General features: G+C 39.6%; 1 protein-coding gene and 1 long non-coding RNA gene across 4 annotated transcripts; one reads left to right on the top strand and one right to left on the bottom strand.

Annotated features, from left to right (window-relative positions):
* The first annotated feature begins 3,399 nt into the window (after positions 1 to 3,399).
* On the top strand, positions 3,400 to 13,732 carry relb (v-rel avian reticuloendotheliosis viral oncogene homolog B). 3 transcript variants are annotated; one of them, XM_038692358.1, is made up of 9 exons: positions 3,400 to 3,450; positions 7,021 to 7,344; positions 7,992 to 8,158; positions 8,363 to 8,454; positions 8,626 to 8,757; positions 8,863 to 8,967; positions 10,700 to 10,915; positions 11,025 to 11,096; positions 12,295 to 13,732. In XM_038692358.1, the coding sequence occupies exons 1-9, from the start codon at positions 3,415 to 3,417 to the stop codon at positions 12,744 to 12,746; spliced, it is 1,596 nt and encodes a 531-aa protein (XP_038548286.1). In that variant the 5' UTR covers positions 3,400 to 3,414; the 3' UTR covers positions 12,747 to 13,732. The 3 variants fall into 3 exon arrangements, with proteins under 3 accessions (XP_038548286.1, XP_038548288.1, XP_038548287.1); XM_038692360.1 differs by lacking the exon at positions 3,400 to 3,450 and adding an exon at positions 5,289 to 5,460; XM_038692359.1 differs by lacking the exon at positions 3,400 to 3,450 and having other exon boundaries at positions 6,833 to 7,344; positions 12,298 to 13,732.
* LOC119882346 lies at positions 3,455 to 5,033 on the bottom strand. Its single transcript, XR_005440499.1, has 2 exons — positions 3,665 to 5,033; positions 3,455 to 3,564 (listed from the first exon to the last, which is right to left on the bottom strand). It is a non-coding gene; the product is annotated as an uncharacterized LOC119882346 (long non-coding RNA).
* Positions 13,733 to 21,288: the final 7,556 nt, after the last annotated feature.

Below are 21,288 nucleotides of genomic sequence, written 5' to 3'. Positions count from 1 at the left end.
TGTTCTTTGTTTTTAAACTTCTGCTAATCATTTTTGGAAGTCAGATTGTTCTACCAGTCAAATTAATCCTCAGACTGAGGCTGAGTTCAATGATTTAAATAGTATTTAGCAAAATAATGTCAATGAGTAATGAGGCCAAAAAAGAATAATACATTTTATTTAAATAGGGCTTTCAAAGGTACTCAGACACTTTACATGGTTTAAAAAAAAAAAAAAAAAAAGACAAAACCACAATATACAATGTTATCTAACAGTGATAAGATGCTTGATATTTATTTTTCTCGTTGTGAATCATCCCCCTGATTGGGAAACACTGATTTAGGATCAAGCCAGATCAGCCAGACACAGTCAAGCTGTCCAACTATATTGTGGCCCTATGTTCACATCTCGGTTGTAGCTTTCCTATCTGTAACACCACAGCTGCAATTGTGTGTTGTTTGTATAACTTGGGTCACTGCTTCCTGTAAACGCCTCAACTTTCGCTTTCCTTTTCCTTTACACGCCTGTCCTTGTGCAGCCAGCAGGTGTCCCCGTTTCACCTCATAACTTGAGCAAAGAGAAAGGAGAGTGGAATACGTCACTTTTTAAGGGCAGTTATTTAACGTGCTGTGACGTTATTGGTGCAGTTTGACAAGTGTAATTATTCATGCTAAAATTAGGAATTCCCGCTCCCGTTTGTCAGAAACGGGAGCTGCAGCAGGATGATGGAACACGGATACACATGGGTGACAAATGAAAGCTAAAACCAGGATAAACCCCAGATGAAGTGTCTTGAGTAGGACGTCAGGCCACCACGAAGCTCCTGAACCGCTTCAGCGATCCTTGCCGCGACTGTGGAACAACATTAGAGGGATGAACACCAGATACTATTTATTTATGTGTGTGTGTGTGTGTGTGTGTGTGTGTGTGTATATATATATATATATATATATATATACACACACACACAATCTTTATTTAATCAGGTAATGTCATTGAGATCAAGATCAAGAAGAAAAACAAAGCCAGACAAAAAAAGACGTTTGGCTTTAGGCTCATTTAAATAAGTTTTGTTATGACGAGCGCGGAGTAAAAAGCTCAAAACGATTACATAATGGAAAGAAAACGTTTTCCTTTTTTGGGGAGGTCGCAATTGTCGTTTAGGGTCAAGATGATAAATATTCAAATGCGTGAAACATTGAGTTTAATAAGGCTGCAGTATAGAGGGGGAGTTCCCATCTGGGAGGTGACGTGATGTCGAGGGGATTTCCACACTGAGCCAGCCAATCAGAGCGAGCACTTGCGGAAACACAAAAACTGCCGCAAAGACATCTTCGTGCGTTATTCGACACATGGCTCCGAGTCGGTTTAACGAGTTTTCACGGCTGACATCGTTTCTGTTGTGTCTGTCATACTGACATGAGATGAGCTGTTTTGAAGAGAGAGAGACAAGTTTTGATCTAGAACAGAAGACCGAAAACGGAAAATATCCGGTTTGGAAAGAGTTCAAGGACGCGACGGCGGAGTTTACGCTCTTTAAGTGCTCCTCCTCACACACGGACATCTTAAACATGAAAGACACGGACATCTTAAACGGCAATTCTGGTGAGTTTTAAGTGTTAATCTTTCACTGTGGGTCTGTTTGTGTGGGTGAAGCAGAGTGAGAGGGCTGACATCATCGCCAGGCATGTGATTTGTCACAGCAGAGGAGCCAACACCCATCCCGGGACCTGAGCACTCCTACCCGGCTCTCGTACGGCTCTGCTTTGTGCAGGGTTAACATTCACAATCCGCAAACCGGTGTGGTTTTTTTCAATTTTTTTTAATTCTATGTTCACTGACAGTTTGCTTTCTGTTTGTCCTGCAGAGCGAGGGGTGTCAGACATTGGTGAGTATACGGACTCTGTTTTCTCTTCTTTTCTTTTTTTTGCCTCATCCAGTCATGCATGTGTGTGTGGGATGTCAGGCGTTATTGCAAAGTGTGGCCTGACTCTGCCTCATGCAGAAGGAGAAGTTGTCTGTTATTAGTGTTTCTGCTTCCTCATCTTATTGTGATGTTTCTCACGAAGTCTCTGGTTAGTAAAGTGGCCCTGAGGTGCAAAACAAAACATTTCAGAAATACAAAATAACTTTTCAGAAAACTCAACATGCTTTAAGAAGCATTGCATGTATGCATTTAAATATATTCTGTGCATTTAAGGCTGCAACTTATGTTGATTGTTCATTAATCTATCTATTTTATCACTTAATTGTTTATCTGTTAAAAATTAGTGAAAAATGTCAATTAGGCTGCAATTCCCCAAAACACACATTTGTATATTTAAATTGTTGACTTTCATTGTGTTGCCTAAAACCTAGAGATGTTGAGTTTAGAGAAGAATAAGGAAACCAGCAATTATTCACAAGTTTTCCCTCCACATTTTGTCTTAAAAATACTTTGTTTACCTGCTCATTCATTTTCTGTTGATTGCCTAATAAATGAATAATTTTTGTCTGCCTTGTTAGTATTGTACACACCAGTAAACTCTAGTTCCTATTTGGTTGGAAAGTGTCAGAAACAGGTATAAACTGTGCATGGTATTTTTAAGAACTGCTAACCATAGCAACAGTACTCCCATTTGTTTTACCAGTGAGAGTTAACCGGTAATGATGTCTTAACTATGGAGTCAGCTAACTAACCAACCATATTAAAACAACACAGGTATAACACATGTACATGTACTTGTATTTTTCGATAATTGGCCCTTGTATAAGCATGATAATGGAACTTTAGGTGTGCTGATATAGAAAATAATGGAGTGGAGTAAAAAACATTTTTAAGTTCGGCATACACAAACAAAAAGGCATGATCTTGTTATACACTGCTGTAACACTGAGCATAAAACACATTTAAAATAAATACGGAAATATAACCTATACATACATGTCTCGTGATGAGTGTAGTTATTATATGGCAGCTTGATATTTAGTCACATTGATTGAATACATGACATTTTCTGTGTAAGATAGTGCATCTTTACCTGGATGATAAAGGTTATTTTTCATAAAAATGTATATATGTTTTATGATGTTCATGTTCGTTGCAGCCTGACAGGAGCAAAAGACTGACACAGAACACTATCTTGTTTATCATCAATCATTTTTTACAGACCTCATTCAAGAAATCATCCGAGAGGACGGTGAGCGGTCGGGTTCCTCCCTCCTCCCTGGACCTCCTTCCCCTCCTCCTAACTTGCGCTGCCAGCCTAACGGCCAGAACCAGAGGAGCCTCCGACGGTGCTCCTCACCGTCCTCAGAACCTGTCCTCTTGGCGAGAGGCACCCATGTCAGGTGAGTGGGGTCAAAAACATTGCAGTGAGATTTATTTGTTCCAGTGAAGTTGTTTGTGTTGTTTTGATCTATCTGGTCAGTTGGCGGTTTCCTACATTTCCCAGGATGCCTGTAGCTCTCTTCGCGACAACACAGACACAGGTCAGTTCTTTGCAACGGGCGTTTATTGCTGTGGGCACATCGGGTCTCTTTGGTACATCCAGCTTCACACCATGTACGCCTTGAACGTCGTATATGCCTTATACGCCGTGAGAACTACATTGTAAGTGAACACAGTACAAATAAATCAATACATTATAGCTTAGCAGAGAAAATACAAACAACATCCAGATCAATAAAGACAATATAATAATACCTCGTTGGCCGCTTGTCGTGAAAAGAGGTTACTAAGTTCTTTGAAGTCTCTTGAATGTCCATTTGGTCGTCTGTATTAACTTCAAACCACATTTTTAACTTTTATGCAGTTTAACAAGCATCGGAGCTATCTGCTCCGCCGGAATTCAAGGCAGTGAGTGTCGACTTAAACCGTTGTAGCGGTAACACAGACAGAAAACATTAGTTCCGGGACAAACGTAAATATACAGAATGAGATAGATACACTGTTAACCACATATCATTTAGCAGCTTATTCTACCCTTTAGTTCTTAAACATGTATTACATTTTATCTTTACACCAAATTAAGTTATATTTGTTACATGAAATTATAACAGCAATTATGAACTGCGCATCATGAAAACACAAGTATTTATGCAACAACACTTACAATGCCTATTCACAATACTCAGAGGGCAAGAGTGAAGGTGTGTCTTTCAGGTGTGAGTTAAATTGATAGATGACAATGGATCCTTTTATAAATGATTATTGGATATCAGGTGTTAGAAAAGCTGTATGTTTTTAGCTTTAATTTCAAACCTGAATACAAAGCTCGTTTTGAAGATCAACCAGACTTTCCTGTCTTTACCCCAGTCAGACTAAATTAATGCCAAAACAGATAGTCCATTAATCCATTAGTCAAGTGTCAGTAAATTCATAGACAACAATTTTTATATATTTAATTGTTTAAGAAAATTTTATTATAAATTTTATCGACTCAACGATTAATCAAATTATCAAAATAAGTAACCGATGATGGGCAAAGTCTTTTACTGCCGCCTTAGACTACATACATTAATTTCACAATATTGATCCAGGCAGGCAGAGACAAATGTTTACATATCAGTGATGTGGTCAGTTATTTTGTCCATATGGCCATCATTGAGCTGGTGATGGCTTGTCAATATTAAACTCAACAACAGAGGAAGCTTCAGATAGGCTTCTTCTCTGTTAGGATGTAAAAAACAGAGGAGACTGCAGGTTTAGTGAAGAGGTGTTTTTTTTTTTTTTTTTTTTATGTTGGTGGGAGAAACTGCAGTGGAGTATACCTCCAGCCTGCAGATGGTTAGGTCTTTGTTGTTGTACAGGGCAGTAGTTAGGGAGCCTGGCAGGTCTGTCTTACAATAAAGCACGTGATTTACAGACCATAGGGAGATCAGAAGTGCTGTAATCTGATAAGACTGTAGTGACGCTGTAGCCTGCACAGCCCGTGTAATACTGTAGGGCAAACAGCTGAAGCTCTTTGGAAATTACCTGCATGTGAGATTGCTTCAAGTTTTTGTGTGTAAATTCACTTTATTAATGAATTTCTGAGTCTGCGATAGAGGCTAACACGCCACCTCCTCAGCATGCTCCTCTGTTGCAGGAGGCTGAGAGAGAGCGGGGGGGAGTGGTTGGAAAAACTGTAATCTGACTCCTGCTTTCAGTTTGCCCATCCTTTCTGTTTACTAGCCAAACCTACCGTGGGTTGAAAGGTCACATTCTTCGCCCTGCGTCGCTTTTCAATTGGTCGATCCACATCAGGTTGCGCTGACTTTATATTTCCTGTTCTGTCAGGCTTTGTTTTAGCTCTAGTGTTTTAAGGTATGCCCGGGCTAACACGCTCGAAGACGCACACATGAACAGACATCTGTGGCTGGGCAGGATATTGTGAAACATGATCTCATGCAGTGGCATCACCCAGATCTCTGCAGCAACGGCGTAATGCGCTCTCAGCCTGATTAATCGCTACACGGGAGACAAAGGGGTCAACTTCTTTACTTCTTTGTTCCCTGCAGGTTTGATTATTCATCTGTCGTTAAACTGTTCCTCCAGATAGACCAAAACATAAGTGTGTTTTGTGAATTTTACATTTTTGTTTGTGCTACCTTTTCTTTGTTTTGCAAGACATTGAAGCCATTTAGAGGTCTAACTGGGAGGGAAGAATGGCGAGCGTGGCAGATAAAGGAAAATGAACAGAGAGAGAGACACAACAACAAGTCTCAGTGGGAACGGAAAGAGCTTTGTAGTCTGTGGTGAAATGCAAAAATAAGACATTTAACTGCAAGATGAGCAGTCAAAGTAGCACATGGTTAACTATGCAGGGATAGAAAGCACATTTATGAAGACAAATGAGACGAAAAGCATGCAGTGACTCAGTTTTGCTGCTTGGTTTCACTGCAGCTATGATGCAGAATTCTTCACCTACAGTGTCATCTGCTATAATGGATGACAGACATCTCTGTTTTATGCTTTAAAAACATGCCTGTGGCGGTTTATTTTTGAGTGTAAGTTAGTGTTGTTTTCTAATGCTACGGGGAAGCCTGTATACCTTAGGGGCCTGAAGTATCAATACAAGAATGTACAAATGCTCTTTTCTATGTAAAATCATGCATTCAGAATTATTCCTAGCTAAAAGTACCTATCAGTGAAATGTTCTTAAAGTATCTAAAGTAAAAATACTGTTTTTTGAATTCTGGCCCATGTGACTGATAAATTATTATAAGTTAAATTATTAGATTGTTAATACTGATGCGTCAATGTGTAAGAAAGTACCGCTTTACTGTTGTAGCTGGTTGAGCTGGAGCTAGTTTTAACTACTTTATATACATTTTTTTAGTGAAATGTCAGATGTCTTTACCTCCTGTCATCTGAAACATGACATGATTCCCCAACTAGATGCTGTTTTGTAAGCCAAAAAGGTTGGGAACCACTGGATAAATCTTGAACAATGCTTTTTATAAGGTTACCAAATGTGTTTTTATGTAAAACTCTTAATCTGAAAAGTAACTAGTTGCTTCCAGATAGATGGAATATAAAGAAGCAGATAATTTAAATGTTCACAAATGTCTATAGACACTGTGTATATTGTTACAGGTCAGGAGAAGACATTAGTAGAGAAGTTGCTACCTGTTATGAATATCTGGGTATAAATGTCTTTCTCTTAGGCATCATATTGGAAACGTTAAGAATCAGACACTGAAGTTTCATTTTTATATCAGACAAAGGTTTCTCTTTAGATGCTTCAAAGTAAACATTTTATAGCCGGCTGGGGCAATTTCTATCTTATCTCTGCAAATGGTTGATACAGGGTTGATCATGCATTATCTGAGATCAAATAATATAAATCTGCTGACTCCATTATTTATTGTCCCTGTTCTTGGGCTCAATGGTTTGTATTATTTTATCTGTTGTCTGATTTAGTGTTGTTAGTCTGCATTTTTTAATGCTGCTGTCTTGGCCAGGTCTCCATTGCAAAAAAGGTAAGTTGCAACCTCAACTTACCTGGTAAAGGTAAACAAAGGTAAAATAATGTAGTTAATATGGTTGTGTTTTGTTTTTTTTCTCCTCCACCACAGCCAACCTGCACCTTTCCTCAGCCCCTGCAGCAGTTTTGCACTTCCAGAGAGATGGCTCATCCATCCCGGGGAGCCGGTTCCTCACGGCGTGGTCGAGGCTCCTCAAGTTTGCTAGTCTCAAGGAGCTGTGGCAGTGTTTCTTCTCTGAACCGGGGAGGCGACGCTGAGATGCTGGAGCGGATTCTGGAGAAGCCGAAATTGGTGGTGGTGGAGGAGCCAAAGGAGAGAGGCATGAGGTTTCGCTACGAGTGTGAGGGACGCTCGGCCGGCAGCATTCTGGGGGCGTCCAGCACTGAAACCAACAAGACTCAGCCTGCGATAGAGGTAGACACATTGCAGCTAAATTAGTTTTTTTGCTTTGGACCTTAAGGGGGTTTACTAGCTTTTTGAGACAGTTGGAGAGGTTTTAACCGCAGTTGATTTTGTATGATGTGTGCACACTTGAACCCCATGTGAAGACGGGTGGAGCTGGAAGGATGTGGGTTGTTAGAGTCAATTAGAAAGTCCCCACAAATCCCAGCTCAAGTGTGGTCAAAGACAGGCGGTTTATCCCCTGCCTGCATACTAACAAACCCTCCTACACATTCATCTTCAACTTATACAAACACCATCACACAATACAGACGACACTTGTAGCCCAAGCACTGGTGATCAGATTTTTTTTTTATCATACATTGGAAAGAGGTTTCCCAAATGGGTCAATGATAACACACAGAAAAAGGACGCTAGCTGTCAAATGCAGAAAAGAGAGAACATTTAACATGCTCAAATACAGACGCTCCATGACATAAATAACACACAAAAGGCATGGATTAGCAGCTACTCTGAATTGCAACAGCTTGGCCCTTCTCCTTAGGCGGCATCTGCTGCATATTTTAATATTTAGTTCATAAACATTTTCTCACGTTTAAGGATTTTCCGTCTTCTTCCTACTTCTCTATTTTATATTCCTGACCTTTTCTGTCTTTCAGATTCAGGGTCCCATTGACCACTTAAAGAAGGTCACAGTTACTGCGTCTTTGGTGACCAAAGACCTCCCACACCGGCCTCACCCCCACTGCCTGGTGGGTAAAGACTGCCCGAACGGTTCAGGGATCTGCGTTGTCTCGTTCAATCCTAACAGCAACCGGCGTCACAGGTGTGCCCCCATCTCATTTATCTTTTCCCCTAACACATCACATAACTTCTTATTAAATACACATTTTCTTTACCTAAAAATCTTAATATCTTACTCTCTTTCTTGTTTTTGCATTTCACCCATTATCCTTTTCGTCATTCCACCACTGAACATACAAAATGTGTTGTTGTTTTTTTAATTCTTCTTCCCTTCTTTGACTTGCAGCTTTGCTAACCTTGGTATCCAGTGTGTGAGGAGGAAAGAGCTGGACGTTTCACTTCAGAAGAGGAGAAATCAAAATATCGACCCCTTTCAAAGTAAGATGGCTTCTAACACATACCACTCAGAACCTAGTTAATATTGTCATCTTCCTATACATCCATATATTTAAACATAAATGATGATAGATTTTCTTCTTTCCTAACTAATTAATTGTGACTCCTCTAAACAGACTTCATGATTGATTTTTGTGTTTTTTCATCCCTCAGCTGGTCACTCAAAGGGCATTGAAGACATGGACATGAATGCTGTGCGTCTGTGTTTTCAGTGTGATCTTGAGTGGGAGGATGGCAGAAAAGACTCTCTCAATCCAGTTGTGTCCAGCCCCATCTATGACAAGAGTAAGACCTCTCTACACAGATACTTGTAACTCTGCACCAAAAATATCTAAATGCATTTCCTGATTCTCACGCAATGTCCTGTTTTTGTTTTGTTTTTTTCCACAGAGGCCACAACTACGTCACAGCTGAAGATCAGCTGTTTGAACCAGTACAGAGGCTCCTGCGCTGGCAAGACAGAGATCTACATGTTGTGTGACAAAGTACAGAAAGGTAAGAGGAACACCTTCAGTCAAGAGTTTTGTGTCCATCCTGTTGCAGATGTACAAAATATAGAGATGGTGGACAAGATTAGGCTCAAATAGCAAGGTACATGGGAAAAGCTCAACTTTTCATTACAGGAGTGAGGTGTACAAAACATCCTCTGCTGGGTCAGACACACACCAGACCAAACAGCAGACAATCAGAGTAATAAGCTGCGTTTTGACCAGAGGAACTGTACCCCGGAACTAGGAACCTTTGGAGGAACTCGCTGCGTTCCCACCAGAGGGACCAGGGTCTAAATGTAGTTCAGGGGTCTTCATTTTACCCTCTAAAAAGACCCTGCTCGTGGGGTAGTACTAAGTATCTGTACTTTGGGGGGGGCGGGGCTTGCCTTGCATTGAATTTATGAATGGGCGAGTAGAGGCTACTGGCTTTAACTGAAGAATGTCGGGTATTTGTCTGCCACTGCTCCTCTCTTTTCCACCATTGTTTGCAAACCAATAAATCACAATAGCACACATCTCGCCGCTGTTCGCCTGAGATCATCGTCGGCATTAAATGTAAATAGCAGCCAGCCTGGGTGGGTTTACAGCGAACAGCTGATGGAGTTACTACTGAGTCCAGAGTTGTTGTTTTTAAGTTTTCATCAGTCAGGAAGTTTCTACACAGAGCTCAAGTCGGTCTCCTCCTCTTCAAAACCAGCTGAGCAGCTGATTACAGCAGGTAATAAAGCTCACTTTCCTCCGACGCTCAGGCGACACAGATGAGTCCTGCAGCTGATCTGCAGCTCTTGTCACTGGAAATGTTTTAATAACTTTCCAAACTGTTGCGCTTTTATTTTTGTGCTGCTTTCTCTGTGCTGGACTTATTTTAAAAACTTTATGGTTTTATCCAGTTTGTTATTAAATGCGTAACGAACTTTATCGCGTGTCTCTTCATTATAGCTCCCACACAAAAAAGCTGCTTTAATGGTCAAGCTAAGCCTATAGTTTATTATTATTATTGTTATTATTATTATTATTATTATGTTATTATATTCCAGTCAGATCTGATCATTTATAAATGTTGCTCAGGGATCGTGGTTACAAATAATGATGCCTGTGCATCGCTGTGTACAGCCAGGCCTACAGCCTACGTCAGCTGGTTAATTTGCCTAATCTTCGCAGATCTTTAGACCACAGTGGAAACACACACCACAGTGGGCTGAAGGAACCTTTTAGTTCCTTGAAAAGAGATCTGGGGACTTAAAAGTCTGATGTACTCTTGGTCAAAAAGCCCTATATATGATGATGTGATTCTGCCTCTCTAAGCTCCACAACAATTAGCGAAACAAGATTTCTGTGAAGGTTCCCAGTCATAGTTATCTAGGAGAGGTTAAAATCAAGGGCATCTTCAACCAAGTCTAGTTGCCCTTGATGCCCTTAACCTTCTCTGGATAACTGGATATGGGTACTGTTCATACGAAATAAGGCATACTTCTGTAACTTGTGTTTGCACTTATGGACTTAGATACCCAACCACCTGGACTTGGTTGAAGTCCAGTTGCCCTTGATTTTAACCTTCGTTGGATAACTATGTCCTGGATGACTGAGAATCTTCATAGACAACATTAGAATTGATGATGTGAAGTGTTGTGAACTTGACTTGAAGCTAAGGAAGATGCTTAAAACACTTGTGGTGGTTAGGATGGAGCAGTAAAAAGCACACTGGATAACATCTGATTAACATGGCTCATCCACAGATGACATAGAGATCATCTTCAGGCGAGGGTCGTGGAAGGCGAGTGGGGAGTTTGCCCAGACAGACGTTCACCGGCAGATCGCCATCGTGTTTAAGACTCCACCCTACCAGGACCAGGACATCACAGAGGAGGTTGAAGTCAGCGTTGCTCTGCGTCGCCTCTCAGACCAGATGGAGAGCGAGCCTGTTAGCTTCACGTACCTGCCACATAACCCAGGTCAGTCTGGGCTGTACAGCGCCGGGTGGTCTAAAATGGATGAAATGTACTTTCAAGCTAGAAACAATAACAGGAGGTTAATTGTGAAGTTTTACTGTCCTCATTTCAGATCCATATGAGGTGAATCGGAAGAGAAAAATAAAGTCCGACATCAGCCTCAGAGAGAAACCTTGTGTGACAGGTGAGGCCTGAACGTGTTTTTCTTTTTTCTTTTGATCTGATGTTTCCTTTATTCATGTTTCTGGTATCAAGAGGCAGTTATGAGGTAAACCGATTCAGATTCACAAATGGCTTTTGTGTCTGTCAGACTGCTTGTCTGAATTTGCACTTTTCACATTTTGACTTGTCATTGCAGGAAAAGCACAGGTGTTAATAATGATGGCTCTGTGCTACTAAAGCTGGGCAGACACAGTGCGTTTTCATGAATCTTGTACGTTGCGTTTAGTCAAACCACAACTTGCGACTTTTATGCTCACACTGAACATAAGCACAGAACCCCACGTCGATTTTGTATTTTGACAATTTTAATATTATTATAGTTTGGCCGTGCACTCAACCTCTACAAAAGAGAGAAAGGCAGCATTTCTTTGTGCAATTGTACTATGAATGGAAAACAAGAAGAAGGAAAAAAACAGAGCTGCAGATGGCTGGGAAATGCAGAAATGTGAGCTGGAGGTGTCTTCTGCAGTGCAGATCAGTTGTATATCACAGAACAGCTTCATTAAAGGCAGTTTTAACAAGTAAAATACTACTCCAGTAATATATAAACAAGCTCACTAACAGTTTATAACAGTCTGATATCCAACCTGGCTGTTGTCAGATCTGTGGAACTGGTCAAACTAGACCAACCAAAATTTCATACATGCCAGAAACCCATCCATTCGTTAGAGCAGCAGATCATTGATCGTTTAATTAATCAAACGTCGAAGCAAGCTTTGTCCATTTAGTGTTTGCCAATAAGTCGTGACAGCAAGCCTGTAAAATACCAGGACCTTGAACACTGTTGTACCAAGATGTGTTTGTTTATTTTGCCTACCATCATTGATAAAAATGGGGTGGGCAAAATTGTCACTCAATATAGCACCACAAGTGTGACCTCAAATGACCTCTTCAAAACAGTTTACATTATTTATATATAAATTATTTATTCATGAAGGTAGGATTCATTGTAGGGTTGATTAGACTGCATTCGTTTTAGCTGGGTGTTTTTGGGCAAAGATTTAAATAATATTGAGGTTCATATAGCATAATCAGAATCATGTGTCCTGATCCAAGTATAAGGTTCTCTCTACCTTATAACTGACATGATGACTGACTTTCATCATGTTTCTAACAGGTATTTATTTTCTTTGTAACACAATCTGTTTCCTATCCTGCAGCAGAAAGTGCACCTGCGGCAGAACAGCCTTTCCACTTCCCCCAGCCGCCAACCATGATGTCTCCAGACGAGAGGCTTTGTACCGCCCTGCCTGTGGATTCTCCTTTAGGGCAAATGTGTTACAACGAGCCCCCGGACTCAAGCACTGGCATTGATCCGGCCCTCCTTAATCAGTTGCTAGAAATGCCTGCATTTTTGGAAATGCTTGACCCTCACCTCACCTCGTCCATGCTCTCAAGCTTTGAGCAGGGGGCTGACGCCAACTCCACGTTTGCCAACACTGAAAACATGGATATGAACTATACCCAGAACTTTGGCTCATACACTCAGGACTTTTCCCATTACAGCGACTTGCAGTTCAACATGCTCGTCAATGAGAGTCAGACTCCGCAGTCAGAGGCACAGGACAGCTCCTCCAACATAGTTCAGGTGAAGACCGAAGAGGAGCTATGAGGACGGGATAGTCAGGATCATGTAGCACTCTTACACACCCTCCCTGTTCATTTTAGAAGCATAGTTAGACATATTGGGGAAATATGCTTTTTACCTTTTGGACAGAGTCAAGCTAGCTGTTTCTCCCGAGTCCAGTCTTTGTGCTAATGTAAGCTAACTGGCTGCTAGCTTCAGCACGAGAGTGGTATCCATCTTTTCATCTAACTCTCTGCGAGAAAGCAAATAAGCACAGTGTTTAACTTTTCTCGTAACCCTTCTGTATCTAGAGCCAAACAAGATTATGTTGTCCCAAGATGAAACAAGACGCCTCCTTTGTTTGTAGACTCATTTGGTTTCATAACTCTGCACTGCTGCCCTCTCACTAACCCAATATCTCTGTGTTAATGCCTTGCTGGTCAAGGCTTTAGCAACCAGGAGCAGGTCAACATTCCCACATATTTTCCTGTAATGCTGCTAGCATTAATCTTCAGGCTTAAGGTCAGAGAATGGGGAGTTAAGCGTTGAGCTTAAAAAGAGAACTTGTGAACAGAAGAAATCCGTCCATAAATTGCTGTTGTAGTAAATCATTGGCTGTAATACCTGTCACATAATGTTTGTGTAAAGTCTGTTGCATTTGTTTCCACATGGCTTAGGGGAAACATCCCGACTTCCTACGAGAAGTTATTTGCAGTGTGAAAGGATTTTAGTTTTAAAACACAAAAAGTCTCAAGTAGAGTAGTTTCAGATCTGTTCTTCATATTGTTATTGTCTGTTGTTACTCTCTGCTGATGTGGCCGTCAGCTGACTTGTTTAATATTTAATCAACTTAAATGCAATAGAAACCAGTCCTCTTCTGTCTGTGTCAGTTCCTTTTTGTTCTGCAGTTTCACTCTCGTGCCAAGCATTCAAAGTTCCACACAGCTTGTCACTAGTCCAACTCCACCCCCTCGCTGTAGCACTGTAGTGTCAATATTTCAGAAAAGACGAAATAAAATGGCAGTTTTATTTTTGTCGTGTCGTTACTTCCTCTGAAACTGACCACCTCTCTTGTAATGATTTGTTTGACTTCAAAAGAAAAAGTATTTTAGAGTGACACAAAAAGGGAAGATACTTTTGAATGTGACCTCTCTTTAGCTGCTTGCCTACGCACATTCCTAACCTGCTCGCTCATTTAAAAAACATTGAATCTTGGCAATGAGTAATGCTTTTCAGGTCAGACCTTTAAATGTCAGCAATGACACAAGACAAACATGAATAACTTGTGTGCCTGAGAAATTAGACAGAAACGTTCACATGAAAAGTGTCCTTTGTTTACGGTTATCAGACACCTTCAGGTGTCTCTAGTCAGCGTCTTAACCTTACACCAGCAACACAATGCCTTTTTTATTTTCATAAACTTGTCCGTCACCTCTTACAGTAATCCAGGCTAAAAAAAATATCTCTATTTCTCCTTTTTTTGTGTGGTCTCTGCTGAGTCTTTTGTAAGGCCACATGCTTATTGGGAAACTTGTAATGCTACAGAAGTTTTCACAGATTGAGACAGATTGGAAAATTAACATTCATTTTGAAATGTCAAACATTTGTCACCGTTTTTGTGCATATTTTTAGCAAGTTTATAATCCTTTAATAAAACCTAGTTTTTGATAGTATTAATGGTCTGCAATTTATTCGGCAATAGCCATTCAATGTATTTATATTTTATTATTCTTCTGGTTTTTACAGTGGTGGAGTCGCCATAATTTAAATTGCCTTCCCAAACAGACACGGGTTGCTTTTCTGTTGTATTTCTGACAAAGTAGCTATTCAAGGAACGTTTGCTAGATGGATTTATTCGTCACTTCAAAATGTTTGTTTTGTCTAAAAACCAAAAGATACACAACTTTTTTTGAAAAAAGGAGCAAATCCTCACATTTCAGAAGTTGAAACCAGTACCCGAGCTGCACTTTTCTTTATGAATTACTTAATAAGTACACCAATTAATTTTTTGGCACTTAGTGGACTAATTGTTTCAGCTTTGTTCACTCTTACACCCCCAAACATGTTTTTACTGAGCAGTAAACAAACAATGGTGGCAAATGTGTAATTGCAGTATTGACCATTGTCAGTCATCCATGCTGTGCACCTGGTTACCACATGTGCTGTTGTTGGGCGTTGGTTCAAGCAGGTGTTAAATTTTGTGGCTCTGTCCGTCACTGTTGACTTGAATTGAACACATGGCTTACAGACTCTGGGAAACTCCACACTGGGCTGGTTTCCAAAGTTTTTATCTAGTGTGCACAAAGAAATACACACAATTTCCTGTTAAATGGTACCACCTTACCCTGCTATTAGGACTCGTCCGGACATGTCTACTCTTATCTGTTTTCATGGTCATCCTCTGCTAAAGGCAGAAAAGTGGTAGTTTAATAAAGACTTATAGCCTTTATACAATTTTTATTGATTCCAGCCTTATTTGTGGCCTTATAATGGCCTTATTTATGGGCTAAAAGTATTAGCATACTACAGGATTTTCTTTCAGGTTTATTTATATAAAAGATTTGTTTTGTTATGAGGCTTTAGCAGGAACAGTGGCATCAACAAAATTTTAAAGGAATAGTTAGCCATTTTTAGGAAATGCACTCATTTGCCTTCTTGAGAGTTAAATGACAGTGATACCAGCAAATATGAAGCTGCAGCTTAGCATATCTTAGCATAAAGACTGGAAACAGCGGGAGCAGCTAGCTTGGCTCTTTCCAGAGGTAACAAACTCTGCCTACCACTTACTGCAGGCGGCCAAGAAATAGTTCGGCACATAACCATATCGTTTTTACACTTGTATGGAACAAAAAATACAATGTGTCAATTAGTGAGACTTAGAGGTGCTGGCAGGGAGATTTTGTTACCTTCAGAGAGAGCCTGGCTAGCTGTTTCTCCCTGTTTCCAGTCAAACATGAGAGAGAGGTATCAATAAGCGTATTTTCCCAAAATGTCAAACTATACCTTTAAAGCCAAGTTTACAGTCTGCAGGGAAGCAGTGTTTAAGAGTAACAATTCTCTTGAAATCACGTGGGTTTGCCATGAGAATGGTATTTGTGATCAAAGACAACTGTGAACTTGACCCATGTATGTATGTAGTAAAAGGATTATTTTCATGAGACTTCTGAAAAGACTTCCTACTCCAAATGTTCACATGGAGGTCATCTGTCCCAGCACTAGTCACTTAAAAACTTCATGGACTGTAAATTAGTTTTATTAATATATTTTTGGAAAGCCCAGACACGGTCTGTGCTCGCCCTGTATTAGACTGGACCACCGCCCAAAGGCTTTAACAACCGCATTACTGTGAATTAGGATTAGACAGGAAGACCAAGCTCAAATTGAGAAGATGAATGTGCACCTTAGACTTTCACTGTGGTGAGTAGTTGCTGTGACAGTTAATTATTTGCTAAAATGAATCAAATGAGGTGAAACAGACTTCCTTCAAGTATTCTCGTTATTATATCAGACTGTGAAATGTTTGTCATCTTAATATGATACCAGTTTCAGATTGTAGGCATAAACCTAAAGTCTGAGGTTTGTGGAGACTCTGGGGAATACTGAGCACACATGATGAGTCATGTGTGGTGGAAACAATCAAATATAGAAATGATGATACGGAGAGATTTAACCTGGGGGATTGTACGGTTTGCCCTCAGGAAGGGGTGGACACACCACTTTCACTGGAATCACACCCTCTCAGGTGATCACAACCGTTTAAAAGACACTTCCTGGTAAATCATGCCTAGTCGTGGAAGAAGTACTCAGACTCTTACTAAAGTAAAATTAGCAAGACCACAGTGTAGATATCCTTTGTTACTGTTATTCATGCATTCAAAATTTTACAAACATTTTAGCATCAATACAGACTTAAACCACTCTGCCTTCCAAAAATCAATTGCCTCTTCTCAATGACCCCTGTCCAACCAAATGTCAAGTGTATAGGTTCATTACACTTGACTCACTAATCACAGAATTCTACTGGATGAAAAAACAAACAACTCACAACACTACAGAAAAGCAAACTGCTTGGAGGTTTAAATGCCCCAAATTTCCTCTACTGTAAGCTAATCAATTACAATATCTCACAGATTGGATTCACTCAAATGTTCACTAAGACCCATGGTTAGAAATTGGTAAAGAAACAGATTGATTACAATGCAACACACTCCCTGTCAAAGATTTACCATCGCTTCCAACAACAATACAAAAAAAAAAACATACATGCTACAAGAACACAGTCAGCCTCAACCCTGGAAGCATCCCAATTTGGAACAATTCAGGCTTTGTAGTAAACAGCCGCACCTTCTCTTTAAATTAATGCGAAATCAAAGGAATCACCGACTTACAACAACCCTAACACTGTTGGAAAACAATACCACATTAAAGCTGCATGAATTAAACCAGAAGTTTGATTTGGCTCAAGTACACTTTCTACAAGAACCACAACTGAAAAACGCACTCAGGGAAAAGACCTTTTGCAATATCTGATCCATGAAACCACCACAGTCAAAATTATACAGACTCATATGATCAACCAAAGACTCCACCATGACCAGAATGGCCCATTTCAGAATAATGTTTGTTACTGGATTATAATAATACATAATATATATATAGTTATGCAGCCATGTGTTCCATCACTTTGTTGCAGCTGGAAACGGTGGGGCTTATTTTTATTACTATATATACAGCGTATAGTGTATAGTTAGTTATGTATATGTTAGTGTATATACAGTGAATTTACTCTCAGGATCAATTGTCTTGACTTAACAAGAATACATCATTATTTATTTGTTGTTTATACTTTGTATTACTAATCTCAATCTGTTAAGTGATCAAATAAAGTGAATATAATATAATAGTTGCCTTTGAATTGAAGTGGAGTAAAAGTAGTAGTAACTCAAAAGTGTACTTAAATACAGTACTTGAGTAAATGTGCTATTATTTACAGTATTTATATTAACATTTTATTAAGATGATTAATACTATTGGTGTTAAAATTGTATTTACAGTGGTAGAAAGTGACAGGCACCATGCCGACCTGTATGAGAAGGTGATTTTAATAACATTTCCATTTCATTTTGATATATTTTATGTTTCCTGGAAAATCAATAGACAAGGTTTTTTTGGGGCTGATCACGCAAATGAAATACAGAGTACAAATCAAATTACTTCATCACTTTTGTGCAAAAATAAAGTAAAAATCCAATATTGACATAAAGCAGAAATACTTTAAGTAGCCATATATGGTTTAAAGGGTATGGCTCTGACAGTTAATAGGTTTATAAAGTCATATTACCCAGCCATACTGTCCTTTATTATTAAAGAAAGACAAGAATTAAAGGTAATATTCTGTTGTACCTGCTTGTGAAATATCCTCACAAATAAAATAAATGTCTCCAGAGCTCCACAACAGGCATATGTGAGCTCAGTTAACAAGGTGAAGAACTCAGATTACTGTGGTTAGGCCTAGTCCCAATTAGACGCATGTCCTTTTACTGGCCTGGTGTGGCTACACATTTTGACAAGCTTGAACTAGTTCAAGCTGCTTAGATCATGCATACAAATATAATGTTTAAACTTTTATCAATATGGACATGCTACACATCGTTAGTTTGGTTAGATTCTCTGAATCGTTTAGTTCCTTTTACAGAAACAAAGAGTATTATTCATTGAGATTTAGGTATGGTAATTTCAGTGATTTAAGCAAATGAAAGCCCAGGCTATTAATTAAAGTTTTGCTGTAAAAACTTTAATACTTTCTGAGGACTTTTTAAAAATCAAACTAATGAACTGAAGACAGATTTTCTTGTTGCTGCAGGAGGGTTAACAATTTTTTAGAAAAAACACTAGACTCTGAATGCCTGAGTCTTTCTGAAGCTGTACTGTAGTTAGTACAGTTAGTAAGTAAGTAACTTTATTTATATAGTGCCTTTCAAGAGCAGAATGTCAAACCACAAAAAATAAGGCAACAGATGTAAAAACAGGCTTCGGAAAAATTAAATATAAATAAAAATTAAAGTCTCAACAGGTGAGCTTTTTAAAAGGTGTCCACAGATCTTTAGTCTAAAGGGACAGAGTTATAAACTTTAGGAGCCACAACCTGAAAACCTACCACTTTAAACCCGGATGGAGAAACAACCAACAGGACCCTTTGCAGACCTGCTGCAGAACCGGATCAAAAGCTCAACAGCAGCATTTCAGACGCCTTGTGAAAGATCAAGGGATGCTTTGCTGAGGAAAGGGAAGAGGTAGTCAAGACGGGATGAGATAAAAGTGTAGATTATCATTTCCATCTCCGCTTGAGACACAGCAGGCCTAAGATTTGAAAAGTTTCTCAGATGGAAGAAACAGGAATGAACCAAACACATGACATGTTGGTCCAGAGTGACACCTGGATTTCATTTATAGAAGAGGAAAGAGAGCAGAGACCTTGCATTACCTTAGGGACAAAATTGGGTTGAGCAGATATAAGAACTTGTATTTTGTCAGCATTGAGCTATCATCCCATTTTTATAGAGTTTAGGTTTAAAACAGGTATTATGTTTACCATGTTCAACATCTTAGTTTAGCATATTAGCATGCTAAGATTTGCCAATTAGCACTAAACACAAAGGACAGCTGAGGGTGATGAGCATGTCATTAGTTATGCAGGTGTTTGGTCCTCAACCAAATCCATATTGGCCAAAGGAGGACTGGAAAGGGAATGGGTAAGGAGGCACAACAAAGCATAACAAATATTTACAGAAGAACAGACAAGAATGACGGAGCTGTGAGCTGAGAATCAAGCTGTGAGTCAAAGCTGCAACACTAGCTGCAGACATGATCAATGCCACGTCTCCAAAACTGCTGTCAGTCTAATAAATGGAAGTTGTTGGGAAATAATACATGGTCAGATTGCTCTTTGTGGCCTAACTTTAAAAGGAAATAATTAAGGGCAAACATCAGTAGCCTTTAGTTTTACACTCAATCAGCCTGCAGAGAAAAAATAACCAAATTTGGCACTATAGGGTGTGTGTCAGAGTTTGTTGTTAATATGGATCATTTGCAAGCCATGTGCACCAAAGAATGGGTAATTCCAGACTGGGGTTGAGTATATATAGGCCTATAAAAGGAGTGAATCTCACTGTTTACAGGTGGCAGGTATCTTTTTTTCACTCTGTTGCCAGGTTACAACACCCACGGGAGTCCCCGCACCAGTTGGGATTCCCCATGTTACCATCATAGCTACTGCAACCACAAAGTTGCACAACACCAAATACAACTGACATAGAAGTGTTGAAAGCGAAACCAGGAGAGAAACGGCAGCTTTTTTGTTTTCATAAACCCCTCTGTCATTTTTTTTTGCCACTGGTCACCTGGAGCACCATATAAGGACCATATCTGCATTAGCGCTGTGTTCATGTGCAGATGTGTGGTTTTTAGTACACTGTTTGTTTTGGTGGCAGTACTACCCATCATCTCTAACAGGGAAATCCCTTCTTTTATGAGAAAACTTTGTTGCAACTTCAACAAATTAGACTCCATAATACAAACATAATCTCTCACTCTATTAAAGGACGACTACTCAGTTAAAGCATTTCGGCTCCATCTTTTGGGGAAACACACACATGACATGCCATGGGCCTACTGTGAATCCTCAAAGGCTGTAAAACACATTCAGCTTGTACTTTCGAAATGTTTTTCTGAGAGCTGATTGAAAAGTACCAATACCACAATGTAAATGTACTGCATTTAAAATCTTAATTCAAAGTACATAAATACTGTTAGCAAAATAAACATAAAGAATCAAAAGTAAAAGTATTCATTAGAATGTCTCCTTCCAGAGTTATATTACAACATATATTTTTATATGAATTATAATGTAGCTGGTCAAGAGAGAGATCATTTTAACCATTTATATACTTTTGGGTAGTTTGATCTCTAAGTATTCATAGCTTATTTGTAAAGTAACGAATAACTTAAGCTGTTACACAAATGTAGTGAAGTAAAAAGTACAGAGTTTTCCTTGTGGCAGTACTGTTTTCACAGGCCTCAGGGGAAAGGTGACTGAGGCCTGGTTCCCAACCACATAATAAATGAAAATAAGGTATTCCTCTTAGAGAAAGGTTTAACAAGTATTATAATGGAAAAAATGCCTCTTCAAATAAGTAACAAAAGCATGAATGGGGAAAGGGGATTTAAATGAAACAAACCAAATAGGACTTGCAGGCAGCAGGTAATTGTGCACTTATATTTCACAAGGGCTGCTTTAGGGGCTTTATGTCCACTCTGAGCTTCGGGTCAAAGTACTCATATTTATTCCACAATAAACAAAGGAGACAACAAAAGGGATCTCCCCAAAAGGACAGAGATTTAGGCTGGCTTTGTCTAACGATTGAGTTCTTCGCACATTGCATAGGGTTCAGAATGCTTCAGGAATGAGCCACTGGTATGCAGATATGCCCCTCTTCTTATGCTTTCCAGAGTGGAATCACACAGCTGCACTCAATCCCTGCTGAGGAGTCAGTGCAACACTCCCTGTCTAGCGGGTGCTCTGAATGAT

This window comes from Micropterus salmoides, unplaced genomic scaffold (assembly GCF_014851395.1).
Source record: "Micropterus salmoides isolate LMB-PRFRI ecotype aquatic unplaced genomic scaffold, ASM1485139v1 Ms_hic_scaffold_3, whole genome shotgun sequence".
NCBI lineage: Eukaryota > Metazoa > Chordata > Actinopteri > Centrarchiformes > Centrarchidae > Micropterus > Micropterus salmoides.
This window is presented reverse-complemented; position numbering and strand designations above follow the sequence as displayed.

Coding starts and splice junctions, on each gene's coding strand:
- relb (XM_038692358.1), top strand. CDS start 3,415: ATGCCTGTAGCTCTCTTCGCGACAACACAGACACAG. Junction 8,455..8,625: donor AAATATCGACCCCTTTCAAA/GTAAGATGGCTT, acceptor TTCATCCCTCAG/CTGGTCACTCAAAGGGCATT. Junction 11,097..12,294: donor AGAGAAACCTTGTGTGACAG/GTGAGGCCTGAA, acceptor CCTATCCTGCAG/CAGAAAGTGCACCTGCGGCA.